This window comes from Medicago sativa, chromosome 5 (assembly GCF_051527215.1).
Source record: "Medicago sativa cultivar Bolivia chromosome 5, Bolivia_mono, whole genome shotgun sequence".
NCBI classification, from domain to species: domain Eukaryota; kingdom Viridiplantae; phylum Streptophyta; class Magnoliopsida; order Fabales; family Fabaceae; genus Medicago; species Medicago sativa.
In genome coordinates, this window is record NC_140753.1 from 76283562 (window position 1) to 76304832 (window position 21271).

Here is a 21271-nt window from a genome sequence, read left to right on the forward strand (position 1 = left end):
TAACATGTGTTGCGCAAGTTAACTTGCGCAGCGTTAGTTAAGTCATTTATCAGCAACACATAAACACATTTCCCTCACGCAAGTTATGTTATGACATTATCCGTTATGTTATTCGCTTATTTTATCCATGCGCAAGTTAACTTCGTTGTACTCCGATTACACTTACGCTTTTTAGCGTTTTTATGACATTATCCGTTATGTTATTCGCTTATTTTATCCCGTTATTTTTCGTAATATAATTATGAGTTGATGTTGATTGAATGTATTATTGAATGAATGATGAAAATTCTGTTCTTGAATGAATGTATGAAAGAATGATTGGAAAAACAGGGAGAAAAGAGGTTTCCAACTCTGCTGGTTGTATGCACAGACTGTGCGTGAGTTAACTCACGTAGTGCTTAATGTGTACGCTAGTTAACTCACGCAGTGTTTAACACTTGCGTTACTTAAGTTGCGCAACGCATGTTAACTAATGCATACATTTACACTTGCGTTAGTTAACATGCGCAAGGGTAAATATGGAACGGCTGCAGGGTGGGAGCAAAACGTGCTGGGTGGAGAGCAAAATTCTTGTTTTGTGCGTCGTGAATTGTTCAACCATTCTAATAAGTATCAAGATTTACGTTTTGATTCAAAAAAAACGTCAATTGAATTGTATCTTTCAATTGATTTTGTGCGATCGAAAGTACGATTTGATAAATTCAAATTATTGAGCAAACTAAAGGATCCATAAAACAATCATCAAATGTTTATGTGTAAGGGTTTATGGTGAATAAAAAGTGGTATCTTTTAAACTCCATACTTACTCTCACCTTCACAATTCATCAAAATGATTTTGTGATAAAAAATTTGATCAAAAATATTCTTGAAACTCCACACTAATAATTCAAGTGATTTCATTAAAAAAAAAAACAACAGATTGAATTTTAATCCTCTTCAAATTTTAGTTTGCTAAACTCGATCTAAGAAAGTTGAGTAGGGATTTAGAATTTGATTTTGGTCCAACCTGTCTTCATGCTGCTATGTTTAAATTGGTTCAAACCAACTGTGTTGCTCAGTATTATGATCTTATTTATTATGTATTTTATCTAAGTTCAATTCAAATTTTATTTTCCTTTAAAAAAATCAACTTTTCTTTTCCATAAATTCAATTTAACCTTTTTAAATGTCTTTTGAAATATGTTTGAAAAATAATCCAAGTTTTTTTTTTTTTTGAAAGAAGTTTGAAAAATAATTTAAGTTGATGAAAACTTTATTCTGTTATTCTACCTTTAGCCTAACATGGAAAGACAGCTAAGGGTCTTTTTCATGATGTGGTGGGGAAGGAAAGAAAGCTTTTAGGTGAGGTCTAACAAAAAGAAATTCCTCTCGACAAAAAAAACATGGGAATAAGAATGAGGGGAAATCATGAGAATAAGTTGTCAATATTTCCTAAAAGAAAATATTGTCAACATTTTTGTCAAAAAACAAATTCACAATATTACATTTATATATGCATCCCCTTTATATATTGTTATAGATACATATGAATTCCTAAAAAAAAAATGCACATAATAAAATATCCCTTAACATATAAACGATCTATATTATGAGGAGTGGCAGAGGATGAGAACTTCTTGGGATGTTGATGTCCGTATGTCTGAGTTCTCTTTGATGTTTTTGTCACTTTTGCCTTGTCCAAAAAAACAATATAAATGACCATATATTGAGATGATTTTGTTCTAGTTTGGAATTGAAAACAATTTTAAAGGGTTTTAGTCAATATAACCTAGTTTACTACATCAACTCATACTTAAGGCTTGTTTGGATAAACAACTTATTTACAACTTATAACACGAACACTTATCTTATTAAATGCGTATGTATAAGTTTGCATAAACTATTTTTATAGCATAAATTAAAGAATGTTAAATTGTTTTTTTATACGTTATAAGTTGTTTTTATAAGCTATATTGAAAAACTTAGTGAAAATAAGTGAAAAAAATTGATGAAAATTGTTGTCGTAACTTGTTTTCAAAAGTTCTACCAAACAAGCTTAAAGTTTTATTTTAAAGGGTTGTCGTCAATATAAATGTATAACCTAATAACGTCAGATGAAGTCACATACACGTACAACCATGCAATATACACGTATAACCTAGTTTCAACTATTATGTTTTTTTAAAGGATTTAAGTTCAACTTAAAATGGTTCCGTAGTAATAAACTTTGAATTTGCTTTTGCTATTGATTGGTATTTCTTGTCGCTAATTTCGTGGAGAAGAAAAATATTCCATTGACAGATACATACACCGAACCTATTTCGGGAGGAATCGGTGGACAATTGTCCGTTCTCAATGCATGCAGGAGTATGGCATACTTGCTTGTGAATCTTGGTGCTTCATGTATCATTATTATTGTAGCAATGTTGTGAATTAGTATATGATTTTGCAACATATTAGAAGGAAAATTACATTTGCATAGTGAGAACTTGAATTGGAAGAATTGGATGCTGGATCAAGGGAATAGTGAGGGCAATTTATGTAGCATGTGTTTAGATGTATATTTGCTCAAGTTTTTCACTTCATGAAAAGGTGATCTTGAACAGAAAAACTTAATGCTACATACAGCTGTGCAATTCGCTTATTAAAAAAAAAAAAAAAAAAGTGAATTAGTAAAACTATACGAATATCCGATTCAATTAGTACAATTAACTATCTGTTCTTAAATTATTCAGTGTTTGGCATTCCGACTGCCACTACTTCACATAAGTGTATTTCGGATGATAAGCAAATTAATCAAGCCCAATCAATCATTACATATATTCCTTTCAAGTTCAAACTATTCGCCGAGAAAAGCAATGATATGTTGGAACTCAATAGCATGTCAACAACACATCTCCTAGGATAACAATGTTTCGTCACAATCAAGTTCTCCAAAAACAAAATGCTGATAAAAACTGCAAGGAACCTAAATAAAAGCGAAGGAGGGTGCATATCTTATCTACATGGTGCAAGAAAATTACGATACCCAGATGTCTTATCGAGATGTAGGATAAGCTCCCTTGCTGCGCTTTTTCAAAGACTCCGAGAAAAAAGAGAAAGCTTCTTTCAATTCATTTGGAAGAGGGAGTTGAAGGGGGAGTACAAGGGGAGGTCGTGCATTGTGCTGCAGCCCTGTTTTCCAGGACATGGGCAGTGCAAGTGCTGGCTGCTGTTTGTTTAGCCCTTCCATAATAAAAGAAAATGCCCCAAAAGTGAGGCAACCCTGCAAAAGCGCTTGTGGTGCACCTGAAGAATACTAGATGATAAGTCATGATGACCAAACAAGTACAAAAATGAAACTCACAATATATTTAGTTAAACAATGAAATGAATTTTAACAACATCAATGATTAGAACTTAGAAGGCAATTGACTCAACAAAGTTTGTATTTCCTTTTTTTCCCTTTGCTTGACGGTGATGACAAAGTTCTAAAAATTAAGAGTCTACGCAAGATTGGGAGGGGGTTAAAAGATCGTAACTCTAGGATCGTAAGATCCCACTAGTACGAAATGGTATACTATATACACACACATAAGCATACAAATTAGACAAATGCTAATGTGTGCCCTAAGGGTACATGTTAAGGAACTCAATATAGAAGTATTGTCTTAAGATTCGTGCATTTCATTTTTTAAAAGTTAGAAAGTTAATTTTTTTCACTGCACAATTTCTACTTTTGGATTCCTTAACAAGGGCACACATTGGCAATACCCTAAAAATTATCGTAGATAGAGACAATAACCTCTAAATCAGAATATTAAACTATGTTCATAGGCCAAATCCACAGGTTCATAACCATTACTCATTAGTTCATAAATTATAAGAAACAGAGGATAATTCACAAGTTGAAGCCATTTACAGAACAGAGGTTGAAGTCACTGAACTGAAACAGAGCATGAAGTAACAAAAACAGAGGAACCACATGCAAGAAACAGAGAAACGAGGAAAAGTGGGAGGAGGTAGTATTGCTAGTGGAAAAACGAAGCGGTGTCGCAGCCGCTGGTGGAGGAGAGGTAGCATCGCTGTCGCACAGGGAAGAGGTGTCATTTTGATTTATTTCATTTCTCTTTTTTAAATTTAAAACCTGAATTTTTTATAAACCAGACCCGGACTACTTCAATTTTGAAAAATTGGGATTTTTGTGATCTCACCATTGTGATCCAAAGGCACTTCAGCAAGTTAAGGACTTCTTGAATCCTAGAATCAGGCGATCCTAGGCTTCAACTGGAGATTCCACCAACACTGGATGGTGGATTCCACGGTGGAATACAACTAAAAAATAACCTCGCCCACCAATAAGGGACTATATTACAGCTATTTAAGGCATGTGTGTGTATGATATCAAGAATGAAATATATAAATGTATATGTTCATGAGAAGTCATATTCCCTTTACCCTTCTTTCTTTATACGCCAATAAGGTGGAACAAGTTTCAAAGAAAGGGAAAATTAATCAATTTATTTAAAAGTTAAAAGAATACCGGGAAAACTTAGAGCAAGTCCCGTGCAACATCCAGCTACTCCAGCGTTAATGACTGCATATATGAAAGTATAGACATAATCAGGGGACAAAAGACCGTTATTAAAGCAAAAATGTTTTTATAGTTCAATATTACATACCATCATCCTTTCCTCGAAGTCTTTTCAAGATGCAAACAACCAAACTATGAACTCCAGACAAAACTGCAAATGTCTAACAAAGGAAAGAAAAACTATTATATAAGCGCAAAATAGAAGCATATAACAACATATGATATATTGATTCTATACAAAGATTAACAAAGTCGACATCAAGCAATCAAGGAAAAAGTTATTTAGATTTTCAATGTACCTTTGCAGAAGACCCCGCATCTGCAAAGGATCCTTTAAAACCTTTCTTCTTAAACAATCCAGCACCTGAAACACACCCATTACAAGCATCCTTAAGCATAATAATCAGAAAAACGCCAGCTAATTGAGGTATCAAAAAGTCATACTTCTCAAAGATACACACTGAATATAACATCTTAGTCAGAAAATAAGAGGAGCAACAACAACAACAACAACAAGGCCTTATCCCACTTAGTGGGGTAGGCTACATGGATCAAATGACGCCATAATGTTCTATCATATATCATAGTTAGAAAATAAGAGGAATTAATCCAAAATGCTATTTCTTGTTAACTTTAAGCTAAGATCACTAATAACTTACTAGACAAATTCAGTGACTTGTTCTGAATCACATTTAACAAAGCAGATACCATCTTGTCACTTCCAAAATAAACTATGTATGTGTTTTTGGTTGGACATATAACAAACATTGTCTGAAAGGAGCTTCATTATTTTGTTAAACTGATTTAAGTAAAATTGAGTTTGAAATGAACTGAAGTTGTGCTTGGATATTTTTTGAATTCTAAGAACAAAATTGATGTAAAACTCGACATAGATTTTCACCCTAATTCCAAACAAACAACAATTTTTAAATATATCATGCTAAAATGAACAAAACCATATAAGAATCAGTTTCACTTCTTTAAGACTAACAACAATAAGCTTTGTGGCACTGACACTGACACTTCTGATCAAAAGTGTGTCCGGTGTCCGACATGGACACACCAACATTTGTGATTTCATTGAATAATGGCATTTTATCAAAATTTTGTAGGTGTGAACATGTCCGTTTCGTGTCTGTTTTTCATAGACGATAAGAACAAATCAAAACCAGTATTCCAAGCATTGACAATCAATGTATTACTTATACAACAAACACTAAACCCTTGATTAAAACGGTAAATTGAAAATCCAAACTAAAAGAGGCATAATTAAGGAAGTAATCAGTGAAACAAGAGAACTTCAAGCATTTTTAAAATGAACATAAACACTAAACCCTCGATTAAAACATGAAAATTAAAAACTAAAACTGAATTGGTAATAATTAAGACTCTAATTAGTGATATGATAGTGAATAGAAGAGAAAAACCGTATCCAAAAACGGAACCCATTAAAGCGCCACCGGCGGAATCAGTGGCGAAACGGATAAGACAAACGGAGGGAGCGGCGGGAACGATGGCGGTGTTGGGAGAATTGGGAACGGAGGAGTCGGAGGAATCGTCGTCATGAGGCGGTGTTGTGATACCGTCGGAATCCGCCGTCGCCATTGCTGCCACTACTGTTGCTGTTTTGGTTTTCGTTTTTGATGCGTTGTTGTGGAGTAGTTACCTATGCGTTATCTCTTTCAATTTTCAAAGTTTCTCTACGACGTCGTTTTTGTTCCCTCACTCTCTCAGTAACTACTTTTTTACAGTTTTATCCATAACTGTTACTCACTTCAGTCTTGGCCCAACTTATGTAAGAAAATTGCTGTTGACACATTACATAAGGTTGTGACACACATATAAAAGACGTTTTTGCCCCCTCGGCAGTTAACTGCCGAGGAAAAATAAACCCGGCTGCAGTTAACTACCGAGGAAAACCTCGGTAGTTAACTATCGAGGAAAATGAAAACTCCATCGTTGCTGTTATCGTTTGATGGATTTGCTGTTTGCGTTTACTGTTTTTTGGGTTGCATCATCATCATCACATGAATTTGTTTGTTGGGTTTTGTTTGCTAGTTTATTTTATTATTGTTTTCCTTCATGCCTAAAATTGATTAAAAAAAGCATCAAACACGTGAAGGATTTCAAAATCAACTGTCTTTGAAGGATTTGGGATAACTATAAGTGAAAAAGACAACAAACTGAAAAAGAGAGATTTAACTCGTGGATAATTTGTTAAGGATTTAAGGATGAGTTTGATGGATTTTAACGATGCCTTTCAAAGGATTTAACAATTTTTTTCATCAATTGTTTTCCTTTCGGTTATGCCGCCTGAAAGCAAGTCATGTTTGCAGCCATCATGGCTAAAGTGTGAGCAACTGCAGTGATATCTCTCGCAGTCACACAACCCAGGAGTTTGATATAGCGGTGCAAAGTATTAAACAGTGTAAACCAAGGAAGATGATGATGATAATTTGAGTTTTCATTTTCCTCGGTAGTTAACTACCGAGGTTTTCCTCGGTAGTTAACTGCAGCCGGGTTTATTTTTGCTCGGCAGTTAACTGCCGAGGGGGCAAAAGCGTATTTTACATGTGTGTCCCAGCCTTCTCAAATGTGTGAACAGCAATTTTCCTTATGTAATGTGGTGGCTTAGGTTCCTTTGTTAGATGAAAATTGCTTTTCTGACATAGATTACTTCCAATTGACACATGGAAATGACCATATTGCTCCTGGCGATAGTTAACTACCGCTGAAAAACACGCTGGTAGTCAACTACCACTGAGTGTCAGCGGTTGTTAACTACCGCTCACACCAGTTACAGAATCAGTGCAGTCTGCACTTGGTTTTTCCCAGGAAATGTGTCCTGTTTTACCTGTAATTTCAAACGGCAATTCCGGAGGAAATCAAACCGAAACAACAACATCCAGCAATCACAAACATCAACATTTCATAGTTTATCAATTATTCGGTAACATTACACAAAACCGATAATGCGTTAACGTTTAACAATTGTTTGAAATTCATCAAATTTTCCATATTATGCAAAACATTACACGTAATGTACATTAATTACTAATAAATGTGAAACTCAAATATATTGATATACATATAAATAGTTGAAGGTTAGTTACATTATATCACCAAAAAAATTGGTCATTACATTATATATCCAAAAAAATACGTCGGCGCGTATCAACCAAAAAACGGATTAACACCGACCAAAAAGTGTCACATTTCATCTAATAAAAGCAAATCATCTAAAAACAAATCTTCAAATTCGGTGTTTTCTTTAACGGGAGTGTCATCAAACATAATTGGATTGTCTTCATTTGTTGGCTTTTTTGGTGGAACCGGTCTCTCTTTGAGCTCAATGTCCATGAGTGTTTGGAAACGATCGTGTTGATCCAAAAATTCATCCTCCTATGTTGCCGCCTCTTTGCTCCTGTGATTTCTCCACTCCGTGGATGTTGGAGGTAGTGGGCAACCATCTTTTGGTGAAAGAAGGACAAAACGATTAGGGATTAGACCAAGGCAAATCATGTTGCTTTTCGGGTTAACCGGAGGTCGTCCTCTAAATGGGAAAAAAGTCTCAGAGATGTAGTCTTTCCATGTAGTAATCTTTAACACCGGCCTATTGTAACATGATGCAACGATGTGTCCCATATCCGGCAATGTCAACCATTTGCCGGGAGGTGCAAAGCTACTAGGATTTTTGGGAGTATGCAATCCATCCAAGATGTAGTTGTAACGGTGCTCGCTCGCATATACCTCAATGTATTTGCTCCTATGCTCTTTCAACTCTTGAATAAGTGCTCTCCGCACCATAACATGACTTTCTTGCGTCAAACCCAAGGCTTCCGCTATAGCCCTAAACCCACAATGCCCGTCACCAATAACATCCACAACTCTCTCAATGTATGGTCTCATGAATTTTGGCATGTAATACATAGGATTGGATGGATCATAACTTGTTGAAACCAAGCTAGGCTTAGGAACCGGAACCGGAGAAATGGCAATGCGAGCACCTTTCCTTTTAGTTTGTGAAGATTTTTTCCGTGGTGAAGATTGACTTTCCGGATGTTGAGAATCAATAGTCTCCCAAGTAGATGGGATCCTACCACGTGTGGTTTTGATTTTTTTGGGAGCTTATTTGGTTGCCACCTTTCTTGGAGGTGGTGACAACAATGTGGTCTCCGGAAACGCTAACAACCGCAAAGCCTCTTTGATTTCTAGTTTCATTTGGAACGGAACGGAACTCTTTGGAGACGTTCTTGGATACCATGCCACTCCTCCGCGACCGAAAACAAATTTTCATTACTTTGTTCTTCACCCACTTACAACTTATGCCAATGCGGGTGTATCTCATTCAATCAAATGGGCATGTTGTGACGGATTTTCATAGCAATGAAGCATGCACAAGGTAGGCCATACGACGTCCTTTGAACACAACCACAAGTTTTCTTCTCAATGCACAAGGTTCTCCTAGCACGCTTTTCTTCCACAAAAATAAAATTCACGGCTCTTCTAGACACGTGACCACCCAACCCGGAGTACAAAGTGACATCTTTGTATCGATGTTCCAAGACCGTAACGCTCCTACCAAACGATGATTGTATCTCCCCAAATTGGTTTGCCAACATCTCATCTATTTTATGCCAACAAGTACCCAAATCACCCTTGGAGGTGGACAAATATTCCTTCACCACACCATGAGCTCCTTCAACTCTATTCGTGGTCCTACACCCAAGATGTAACACAAGGTCCGTCCATGCCCTCACTAGTTTGTCCTTAAAAGGGTTCAATATGGTTTCTTGAACATAGTTAAGAAACTTTGGATGATCCTTACAAGCATCTTGGAATTCCACTAGATTAGCCGCATATAACTCTTGAGTAGGAGATTCAACCAATTTTTCCCATGCATCAAATATGGTATCAACCAACTTACTATGCTTCTCCTCGTCGACAATCTTCTTTTGGCCATCCACCACAACAACGTTTTGTTTAACTTTGCAATCGGTGATGATTCTTGATCTAACATTTTTGCCAACATGGAAATAACAAAGTATTGCACTACTACCGGGCAGAACATTTTTTACGGCATTCATCATACCCGTGTCCCTGTCGGTCACTACCACCTTAGGCATATCACTATTTGGTCCAAGAAGTTTAAGCAACATTTGCAAAGCCCAAGTAAAGTAATGCTCCTTCTCGGACGTCATAAATGCAAAACAAACTGAATATGTCAAATAGGTTGAGGTGACTCCAACTATTTCAAACAATGGCATCCTATATAAGTTGGTTTTGTACGTGGAATCAATTATCAAAACAGTATGAAAATTGTTAAACAACTTTACCGAAGTTGGATGAGTCCAAAATATATCTTGAACGGTTTGACTTTCCTTTTTTTCTCTTACGTAATAAACATATCCATTCTCTTCCAACTTTGTGATTAGATATTGCATCTCCGTCAAGTCACTCCTCTTTGCCTTTTTGAATTTATGACGTTCATTGTAGACTTGCTTGATATTTGTCATGGACTCTTTCCTTTTATTCCTCAAGTTTGTCAAAATATTTTTTGGTTTCACCGAAGAATTGGTCAAGTCATGTACAATCTTCTTGTCGTCCTCCGTTAATCTTCCGGCAAGAAGGTGCCCTGCTACATACGGCACCATCTCATGGTTGTGAACGCCATTAAGAATAGCCAATTTCCAAGCATTGTCTTCCCTAACGACATATCCACGCCCTTGAACAAACACCCACATTTTCTTGATCCCATTCCTTCATGCTTCACTTTTGTCTTCGGTACTTTGTGCTCGCCGCTCCGTTCACAAACCAACTCCAACATAGCATTTCTTCCTTCACAAGATCTTCTAATGACAACCGTAAATCCAACCCTATTTGCTTGTCGACGGATCCAACCGAGCAATTCGTTTTTATCTTTCCATGTGTCTTGGGTTGAAAAGAAATAAGTCGTGTCCACTTCGTTGTCACGAAGTTTCCACACATCGGAATTGACGCTTGAAGCCTCAACTTTAACGGAGACTTCGACCTTAGCGGGACCTTCAACCTTAATGGAATCGACAACTCTAGGTTTTCGATCACCCGAATCATCACCCGCATTCTCAACATTATCTATAAATAAACAACGTACAATTACTAAACTAATTAATAAACATCTATCTAATATCATATATTAACATAAACAAACAAAAAAAACAAAAGAAAAAAAATGGAAAAAAAAATTTGGGCAGTAGCTACTGCACTTAGAAAATTTTTCAAAATTTTCTAAGTTACCAGCGGCAGCAGTTAACAGCCGCTCACTTCCCAGCGATAGTTAACTGCCGCTACAACCCGTGTCAGAACAAAAAAAAAAAACCAGAAAAATCAATCAAATGCAATGGATTTTAACGTTGTAATACCTGTTCTTTGATGCATTTTGTGTATAGAAACGTCTTAGCAATCGATCAGCAATGATTTGGAGGCATGATTTTAACACAACAATTTTGAAATGGGTTTTCTTTTTGGTATGGTTTTGGAAATGAGAAAGGTGATGAATGAATAGGTGAGGTAGGGGTTTACTGGTTTTGGGGGGAAAGACTTCAGCGGTAGTTAACAACCGCTGGGTACCAGCGGCAGTTAACTGCCGACGTGTTTCCCAGCGGTAGTTAACTACCGCTAGGGGCAATATGGTCATTTCCATGTGTCAATTGGAAGTATTCTTTGTCAAAAAAGCAATTTTCTTGTTAGATTGGATGATATAAGTTTACTGGATTGTTCAACCTCTGAAATAAGATGATAAGAAATATGTCTTTAGAAAAAAAAATTTGACAAAAAATATGTCATTAGAACTTGACAATGATAGTATCTGATACGAAAAATATTTAATTTTCCATAAATTTTATCCGTTCCTGTTTGAACTTGGACCGCATTTTTTAGGAGAATTGTTTTAAGTGTTTTGTTGATTGTTTAAAAGCCCCTTAAATTTATTGTATCGTAACTCGGGAGTTACGATCATATGAGTGTTTTTTGGATCTCTCAATGACCTATTTTATAGGTTGAACAATCCACAAGGCACATTGAACAATTTTTCTACAAAATGGTTATATTATATTTAATGGTTCATGCAGCTAGTATTAATCCTAAATTAAAAACTTTTATCACATCATATTTTTGTGAACAACTTAATTAACCTAAAAGGACTAATGCGATCATGAATTTTTTATTGTATAGATCATTTTGAAATATCATTAATTTTAGGGACTAATTCTAGTTTAGGAATAAAACAGGTTAATCAGTCAATTTGACGTACAAGGATGCTAGCATTGTTATCTTCATCATAACCAGTAAGTAGTCCACAAGAAGAGTCTATCTATGATTCAAAATTCAACGTTTCCATTTGAATCTCTGTATTCCACACGGGCTTCCATCATGTAGAATTATTTAGGTATTTCTGATATATTTTTTTGACAGGTTCATCTAAACATGTTTTTTCACCTGAATTAATCTCTCTACCTCGGTGCCTTGTTGTTCGACCGAAAAACAAAAAGCTTCTAACTTTTAGTTTCTTTCATACTTCCAGATAATATATATCACTTAAAAGTTAAAAGTCATCATGTAGCTTCTGCACAACCAGAAAAATTCAAGCAGTAAAAACAATCATTACAACAATGCTATTACTGTTACCTAAACAATTCAATTTCCACAAGCCAATTGTTCACACTGCCTAAAGAATACAATGCTTTAAACGAATACAAAGAATATAAAGTGATCTATCTATTTATGAATGAATACTTATTGATCCAAGTAGGATCAAATTCAAACTCATCGACTTCTAATCGAATCAACAACTGTCAAATTGTTAATAATGCTCTTGATAGATTGCTCCAAATTCAGCTCTCCATGCCTGATCATCATCCTGATTGTGAGGAGTTGTATTGTTCTGTGCCACATCAGAATCCTCTCTATATAGCTGTTTCAATGCAGACTCTGGTAATTTGCTCTCCGCAAGGTACTGCTTCATGGTAATCAGCTCCATCTTGTGCTTTCTTTTGAGTTTATCCATTTGCTTTTTTAGCTTTTCGTTATCTTGTTGCACTTTTGTAAAATTATCCTGCACAAGAAATATAAAATCATGAAACTTTCCTCCACTGAAGTTGCACCCGGAGATTAAGAAGTTATCCTGCACTTTTGTAACTCAAATAAGATGGGATTTTACCTCTGCAACAGAAGCTGCATGTTCAGCTTCTCTGAGTCTGACAAGTAGTTCTCCAGCTGCATGAACAGCTTCTGCAGTGTCCCTAAGTTGAATCTTGAGACTTGTGTTCTCCTTTTTCAAGAATTTTGCTTCTCTTTCCCTCTCCACCCTTAATGCAGAAAGCTCAGCAGCGAGCGATTTGGCAAAGCGAGCATGACCCCTTTTTCCAGCCTTTGCTGCCGCCTTCTTCACCTCGGCTATGCCATGCATTATAGCATTGTGTTTTGCAACTAAATCGTTATACTTTTCTTGGAGGTCAACATAGTGTTCTACCATTCTAGCATGTCCAAGAACTGATCTTTTCAGTGCATCATCTAACTCCTCGGTGCACATCTTCTCTAACCTCAGTTCCTGCTCAACCCTCTCTGCCCTCTGCCGGTTGGCCTCGAGATCAACTCTTAGTTCATCAGTAAGACAAATCCACTCACTTTCCATTTCTGTCCATCTCTCTCTTTCTTTCTCTAGCTCTTCCCCGCCATTATTATTAGGAGAAAATACACCACTTTTTCTCAATTGAATGGATCTTGATATTAATGAAGATCTCAGTTTGTCAGTGGACATTTTAACTGGTGCATCACTGTATAATTGCAGCTTGCTTCTCAGATTGTGAATTTCCTCGAGTAGTTCTTCCTTCTCGGTAGCATCGAAAGAGATGCTTCTTTGAGTTAGTTCTTCCCGGACTTCTTTAATTTCACATTTTTCTTCTAAATCACGGTCCGAGGAAGTGCCCCTCGGAAGCTGCAAAAAACATAAAAGTAAATTATAAGGGTCAGCTTCAAAGATTTAAAGTTTAAACGGCTATAACTTTCTATTGTAGATTACAAACAAGCATGGACCTTGTATTCATCTTTTAGGGAGTTATTGTCCTCTTCAGCATGTTCAGCCTGCTTGCTGCTTTTTTTACCATACTCGCCGATGGAGTTTAGTTCTTTTTCTCCTTTAAGTTTCTCCACCTGAAGGAATTCAAATAAATTGTCAGCAGTGTAAAATAAAAACTACAGACATAGTTTATGAGTCAACAATCCTCATACCAATTGATTTAGTTCATCGATTTTAGCTGCTTGCTCCTTGCAAACATTCTCAAGCTCCTTTTCTCTCGTGATTTCTTTTTCCTTAGCTGCTTGGTCCTTGCAAACATTCTCGAGCTCCTTTTCTCTCGTGATTTCTTTTTCCAGAATACTCTCCAAACCCTTGAAGAAGAAAAAAAATAGTTACATGAGTTTAACACAAGACTATTGAAGAATGTAACAGAAATTAAGTCAATACATACTTTTGGAGCCTTATCTGTCAGTCCATCTGGATTTCCTGCTTCGGCTGTGTCAATACATGACTTAAAGCTACCTGGAACCTCATTGGAATCCTGATCAGTTATTATTTTGCGGCAATAACCACAAAGCAATGTAGCAGTTCTTTCATCAATGGAATATTTCTTCTGTTGGATTGTTTGATCAGAAGAATCACCACAGCTTAAGCGCCCAAAAGAGAATGAAGTTGAGGATTTGTTCAGTAATGAGTTCCTCTGATGAGAATCAATTATTTGTAATCCCCTCTTAAGGCTTGCTGCCAAGGACTCAGTCGGACCTGGAAAAACATTGCTTGATCTTAGTGAGGATCTCATAAGTTCATCCTTTGTAAATGACTTCCCCAACAAATCCTTATTGGAACTTGAATTCTCTTCCGCCAGTTTGTTTGAACTTCCAAGACAACTGGATGAAAAGGCCACACTCTTCCTCTGTAAATTCCTGATTTTTGGAGACTCAGTAAGTTGTGGTTCCTCAAGAAGCATTGGAGACCGAATAGATGAGCTGACTGAAATGCTATCTCTAAATGAAGATCTAATGGCCCTTGAGGTGTTGTTGGCTGATGCATACAAGGTGTTATCTGATGCCACACTGTCCTCATGACAAAGCTTGCTAAATGCTTCTCCCAAACATACTTCCTCTTTTTCAATTTCATCACCTTCCTCAACAGAATAATACTGGACACAATCTTCACTGACAGATATATCAATAGGATTTCCTTCACATGAACTATAAAACTCATCAATTTGCTGGCGTAATTCCTTTATGTCCTCCTCATTCACATTCACCTCTTCATCAGTATCATTATCATCAATGTTAGGTATGAGTAGAGAGCGGTTTAAGCTGACCCTCAAATTATTGAGGCTATCGCGTACATTCTGTACATGGAAGTATCCATTTCTACTCCCATCTGAGCTTCGAACATCAGCCTTTGCTCTAATAAGTTCTTCCTGTACCAGACAAAACACAAGTTACAATTTTCAGTTTTGCATGCATCCTTTATAAATTATTTCCACTGAAGTTAGGGAGATGAACAATACCTTCAGCTGTCGGATTTGATCACTCAAATCATTAACATCATCCTCCTTTATTTCATTGATAACAGGCTCATTTTGAATTGATCTTACTCTCTGTCCAAATCTGAGTGTGCGCAGTGTTTCACTATTATTCCTACAATACAATCAACAAGTGCAATCTTTACATCTAGAAATGAAACATACATTATTTATGTCATTAGGCTTTCAAACAAATAATCAATATTGTTCAATTTAGATACATACCTGTTATCTGGGTAGATGGAACATATTACTGAGAGTTTGGCATTTCCACCGAGTGATTCATGTAGTAAACGGGTTAAACAAGAGTTTCTGTTTGGAACTTCTGCTTTTCCCAAGCGAGGTTCTTTAGTCAAAGCATCTACTAAGTGCCTACGTCAATGAAATGAAACAGTTAAAAAGAATGAAATGAGTAAAATAAGACCAAGATATTAATTTCAAACATCAACTTAACAGTAGAAAATATAAAATTAATCAAGCAATGAATGGTATCCTTACCCAAGCTGTGATAAGGATTTCTTTATATTTCTTGTTTCCCTTAGACAATGTCTGCCTGCGCCATCAACTTTGTTCCTGTCTTGCCCAGCAACATCAATAAGGCTAATTCGGCTACTTTTTGAACTACTGAAACCATTTGTTGAGGTTCCCTGCAACATGAATCAATAAAAATCAGACATAGCAAACAACTAATAGTGAAAATTAACAATAACAGTTTCAATCTTGAATAATAGAAATGACTGTATCCATAAAGAATCATGTTAAACAGAATTATACTGCCAATACCTTACACCAAGACTCAATCACAAAAGTGAAAATAATGTGCGATCTAGAGCTCTTAGAATTTAAGGTTGTTGCTCCAACTTTTCTGCTAGAGAGACCCTGCAGCATATAAAGATCAAATCAATTAAGCTGAAAATTTTGCATATTCAATTTTCAACAATATTTGCTTTCATGTCCCTACCTTAATCAGAATTTGTGTGACTTCATCATAGCTAGTGACATATTCCTCACTCAGATTCTCCAAGGACAATGCATTTTTTGAGTCAACCTTCATCTGTGATAATTTGGACCAAGCCATAATAAGCATGCAGCAATGAAAACAAATGTGGAAGTAAATAATGGTTTAATGACAAAACTGTACCACAAAGGTAGCCATATGTGCTTACCTCAAGGTTCCGCTGCGTTGGATCAAGTAAATCCCCAATTTGACCATTGTATATCTGTTTCAAACAAGAACAACAAAAAACAGCATTAGCATATGAACAAGGGAACAACACCCAAAACTTGCCACATTTTTAGAAATTTCATAAAGAATTACCTCAAGAAAACAACACCGACACTGATAATTGAACTGTTTCCCCTCAGACATACCCTGCTCCTAATATATTTATGCGAAAAACAGTCAAAACTAAATAAAACAGAAGACAAACTTCCAAGTATTAGAAGTTAAGTAGGAAATAAAACATACTTTTTCAAGCTCAGAAAACAACAGTTGGAAGATCCGAGGTACAATTCCTTTGTGACTTTGAGGTGAGGGCTCCTCAAACATTGCACTTGGGGGACCCCACATTGTATATGTCTTTCCACTTCCAGACTAGCAAAGAGTTAAAAAAGAATAAACCTTCATCTCATTAATCCATCAAATATACCAAACATTTTTTTCCCTACTAAAAGGTTGAAACAATACAACAAACATTAAATAGTAGGTATGTACCTGGCCATATGATAGAATTGAAGTGTTGTAACCAGCTAAAGCATTTCTAACCAAAGGAACACCAACTGACTGAAAAATATCTTCCTGAACAAAACAATCAACAGAAACTTAACATAAATCACACATTTTATCCTTCTCTTACAACTTAATTATGAGTATCTATCGAGCAACAACATTGAATCAACGAAGTTAAACCACAAAATGTTTCTAATTAGGAAACAAGTACTTCAATCCTATGAGAGAAAATTATGGAAAGAAAAAACCAATCATAAATTCATTGAATCAAAGAAGGTAAGTTACTAGTTGCTTCTAATTAGGAAACAAGTACATCAATCCTATGATAGAAAACTATGGAAAGAAAAATACACCATGAATAGCTAACAGTGAAGTAAAGTAGTTTACCTGACTTGCGTTGGTATCAAAAATTGAATCAAATTGAAATTGCCTATCCCCAACACACAATGTATCAGAAGAAACCTTCTTGACAGTTTCGTCTCCTATTCCAATGTTACCGGTAGGTCTAATTCGTACTACAACCTGTTTCAAGTTTAAATCTAAATTATAAGCAAAAATAAAAACAAAAACAAAAAGCAGTGATTTTTATATATACCCAAATTATTATGAGCAAAATTAGAAAAGAAAAAAAAAAGTGATTTTTACACATACCCATTTCTGGGATTACAGATGAAATCTTAAAATTTCGAAAATTAAGCAGAAAAATGAAAGAAATTTTAAAGCAGTGCTTACTTTCACTGATGGGTCTGAGTCAGGAGGGGTGGTTGAAATTGGGATTTTGGAGTGTGATTGTTTGGTTGTTATTGACAATGACTTTTGAGGGTTGATCTGAATGATGTTGGGGTCTGTGGGAGGAGTATTTTCTGCATCTGGATTTGGGAATTTAGGGTTTGAAGTTGATTTTCTCTTGGAAGAGAATGATCTAGGAAGAAGGTTTCTGATAGATGATGTAGAAGACATGGTTTTGATGAGAGAGAAAACAATGTAGAATTTTGGAGAGAGAGAGAGAGAGTTTGGGTTTCAAATTGAAATTTTAGAGAGAGAAGATTACAGAGAATGGTGTTGTTTTTGAGTTAAGAAAGGGATGATAAGAGAGGAAGCTTGGATTCAAATGGAGATGACCGTTGCAAAAGAATAGGGGCAATAAATGAAATGACTAAACAGTCCCCTTTTCCTAAAGTAAGCTTATGTGGAGTATATTTATTGGACGTTGGTGTCAAATTAATTTACACAGACTGTCCATGGAAAATACTTGGGTAACATAATGTCACCGTGACATTAAATCTGAGCCACACAAATGTACTCATGGATGTGTTGTGTGGCCCACATGCAAAAGACAATGTGTGTTGTGTGACCCAGATTTAATGTCACAGTGACATTATGTCACCCAAGTGCTGTCCGTGACTGTCCATCAATGATTAAATTCTATCATGTCTATCCCGTGATTTTTAAAATTGAGATTAAGAAGAGAAAGAAAAGAATAGATACATCTATTTTACAATGAGTTAACAAAGTTTTACATATACATAAAATAATGTGTTATTACATTAATTGAATTAAAAATATATGATTTATCATATCTCATCAATAGATGTGATGGCATATTATTTGATAAATGTATAAAATCCGTGATTTTTAAAATTGAGATTAAGAAGAGAAAGAATAGATACATCTATTTTACAATGAGTTAACAAAGTTTTACATATACATAAAATAATGTGTTATTACATTAATTGAATTAAAAATATATGATTTATCATATCTCATCAATAGATGTGATGGCATATTATTTGATAAATGTATAAAACCTTTGTATAATATACAAAGTAAACTCAATTAAAATTGATAGTGTATACAAATTAAATCAATTAAAAAAATGGTTTTTTTTTTCCTTTTAACTTTCCATAGTCAAAACTTGTGTTGTATATATCATTTTATTCTTAAAAAAAAACATTTTATATTTTAAACATAAGCATACATTAAAAAAAAAATTTACAACATACATTATAATTGTTATATGTAGTTTTTAATATATTTTGAAAATATTTAATGATTTTTTAATTTTAAAGTTCAATAAAAATATATATATATCTACATAAGTGACTAATAACTATTTAACTATTCATCTATCATTCCTCAAAAAAAAAAAAAAAACCTATCCATCTCTCATACGACAATGCATTCAATTCTGGATAGCATTTATGTATATATATAATACGAAATAAATATTAGGAGACAAGCAAACATGATTGCTCATACTTTAGCTAGAGCGGCCTGTTCTTGGGATAGTCACCGTATTTTTGATTCTTATCCTTCTTGTATTGAACATTGGTTGATTAATGATAATAGTTAATTTTGTTTCGGTCAAAAAAAATACGAAATAAATAAAAAATCAAATCAAATTTTAAACTTTATGTGTATATATTATATACATATAGTATTGGAATTTATGTGTATATATTATATACATATAGTATTGGAAAAAAGAAATCAAAACGGATGGGGGCTCAAGCGCACACAAGTAACCTCCATGATAGAATTTTTCCTTCACATCCTTGTGAACAAACTACATGCAATGATGCAAATACTTTGAAAGGAAATAAAGTGTGCATAAACTACCTTCTACCTAACAATGTGTTAACATTGGAATAATATGGCTATTAATGGGAAGCATTAGTCACGTACAAAACAAAGCATCAGTCACAATAACAAGTGTTACTATCTATGACCATTTGGTCCTGGCCTTACTACAATGGCCACCTGCAATAGGCAGGGCAACAATGTGCACAAAAATCCCACCACCTCGTTTTACAATTTAGGACAAATTATATTCACCTCCCTTAAGGTTTGTTCAAATATCACTCACACCCCCTCTATTTATCAAATAAACACTTACCTCCCTTGAATTTTCACTAAATATGTATCTTCTACCATTCTGTCCAAACGGCCGTTAGCTTGATTTAGCTTCTAGATCTTCTCCCTTCCATTATCCTACTTCTTAGTTTATCGATTCATTCTCTCAAAAAAAAAAAAAAGTTTATCGATTCATTCACTTTGTCACCAAATTTGTTAACAACCCCACTTTCCTAGATAACTCAAGAATTTTTTATTGGTAAAGAGACAACAAGATTTTACTCATCAACAAAAACAATCTCATATAAGCAACAATTAAAACCATACGTTTTTTCTTTCTCTTATAAAATATCCAAATTTGATACGGGAATAGTTTTAAAGTCAAATATTGGTCAATTTTTTTTAACTCATTGAAAATCAGGAATACAAGAATTGAAAAATTTATTGGAGAATAAGGAACTTGTTTGAGCAGGTGGCATTTAGGGTGGGTAGAAGGATTTCTTTCCCATCATGGGAAAATATTTTTTTGACCATTAGATCAATTGAAGAGCATAATTATATCATAGACTCTCACCATCAGATTTTTTCACACTATCTCCCACACCCTTCTCTCTCCTCCATCCCCTCTCACCCTCCACCAAGAACAGCAACAGCAACAAATTCACTGTTTCCAACTCACATATTTCTTCCGATTTCTCATTTCATGTTAGCCATTTTATAATTCTCCACAGCTGTTTAAAACCCACTTCCGTTGAAACAACCAATTTCATTGCCAAATAATGTCATTAGAAATGAAACAAATGGACTAATTCCATCAAGTTTGGGAAATTATTCAAATCTTTGCATTTCAGTTTAAGAAACAAACATGATTCAACGATTTTTCTCTTCTATTCGCCGGTTTTCGACATTGTTTCAGTGGCCGTTTCTCTGGCTCCACCACTTATTATTGAATTTCCGACGAACCTAGATCTGAATGATCAGAATTTTTGTCGCCGCCGCCTCGGTAAGAGTACGCCGGATTTCGTACTTGAAGACGATAAGAGTAAGAATGGAAGCAAAATATTTAAGAGTTTATTTTCTTAGTTTTCAACATGCCGATTGAATTGGATGAACAATACCAGTGTAATTGAGAAATGGGTTTGATATTGGTGGTGGTGGTGATGGCAGTAGTGGTTGTGGGTGAATGGGACATGGAAGAGAGAGTGTAAGGTGGAAGATAGTGTAAAAAATAATACAGTGTTGATGGAGTATGATAAGAGTGTGCTCTTAATTTAATCCAACAGCCAAATTTTACTTTCCCATGGTGGGAAAGAATTCCTCCTACCCACCCTAAATGCCACCGTTTGAGCAATTTTGAATTTGTCAATTGGATATTTTCACTGTAGTTTAAAGGATCTAGCTTTATTAAGTGGAAACGGCCATGAAAACAATTGTTAAGACTCTAACTAGTTTGGTGGTAGAGGGTTTTAATTCTGGAAGTGAGTCGATGAACTTGAGCACAATATATTTGTTTGTTAAAAGTGTAGGAAAGAATTGCACTTAAGT

The 21271-nt window shown here is 35.2% G+C and overlaps 2 protein-coding genes and 1 pseudogene across 2 annotated transcripts; all 3 read right to left on the bottom strand.

Annotated features, from left to right (window-relative positions):
- Positions 1–2771: 2771 nt before the first annotated feature.
- Positions 2772–6212, bottom strand: LOC146925114 (mitochondrial import inner membrane translocase subunit TIM22-3-like). The gene is made up of 5 exons (XM_085710082.1): positions 5980–6212; positions 4852–4916; positions 4641–4713; positions 4502–4555; positions 2772–3267 (listed from the first exon to the last, which is right to left on the bottom strand). Exons 1-5 carry the CDS (start codon positions 6155–6157, stop codon positions 3017–3019), a joined length of 621 nt encoding a protein of 206 aa, XP_085566208.1. The 5' UTR covers positions 6158–6212; the 3' UTR covers positions 2772–3016.
- A 1224-nt stretch (positions 6213–7436) lies between these two features.
- LOC146925115 (uncharacterized) lies at positions 7437–10969 on the bottom strand (annotated as a pseudogene).
- A 1126-nt stretch (positions 10970–12095) lies between these two features.
- Positions 12096–17934, bottom strand: LOC146925116 (Kinesin motor family protein). The gene is made up of 16 exons (XM_085710083.1): positions 17606–17934; positions 17261–17395; positions 16859–16942; positions 16613–16738; positions 16463–16522; positions 16311–16364; positions 16106–16198; positions 15928–16023; positions 15643–15791; positions 15370–15516; positions 15130–15259; positions 14059–15039; positions 13820–13978; positions 13625–13741; positions 12750–13526; positions 12096–12644 (listed from the first exon to the last, which is right to left on the bottom strand). The coding sequence occupies exons 1-16, from the start codon at positions 17831–17833 to the stop codon at positions 12393–12395; spliced, it is 3588 nt and encodes a 1195-aa protein (XP_085566209.1). The 5' UTR covers positions 17834–17934; the 3' UTR covers positions 12096–12392.
- Between the last annotated feature and the right edge of the window lie 3337 nt (positions 17935–21271).

What these genes read in the sequence shown, in the direction of transcription:
- LOC146925114 (XM_085710082.1), bottom strand. Translation starts at nt 6,157, where the DNA reads ATGGCGACGGCGGATTCCGACGGTATCACAACACCGCCTCATGACGAC. An exon ending in GGGTTCCGTTTTTGGATACG is followed by an intron (nt 4,917 to 5,979) that starts GTTTTTCTCTTC and finishes GGTGTGTTTCAG; the next exon opens with GTGCTGGATTGTTTAAGAAG. An exon ending in ACTTGCTCTAAGTTTTCCCG is followed by an intron (nt 3,268 to 4,501) that starts GTATTCTTTTAA and finishes AGTATTCTTCAG; the next exon opens with GTGCACCACAAGCGCTTTTG.
- LOC146925116 (XM_085710083.1), bottom strand. Translation starts at nt 17,833, where the DNA reads ATGTCTTCTACATCATCTATCAGAAACCTTCTTCCTAGATCATTCTCT. An exon ending in CAATTCTATCATATGGCCAG is followed by an intron (nt 16,739 to 16,858) that starts GTACATACCTAC and finishes ACTCTTTGCTAG; the next exon opens with TCTGGAAGTGGAAAGACATA. An exon ending in TGACAGATAAGGCTCCAAAA is followed by an intron (nt 13,979 to 14,058) that starts GTATGTATTGAC and finishes TTCTTCTTCAAG; the next exon opens with GGTTTGGAGAGTATTCTGGA.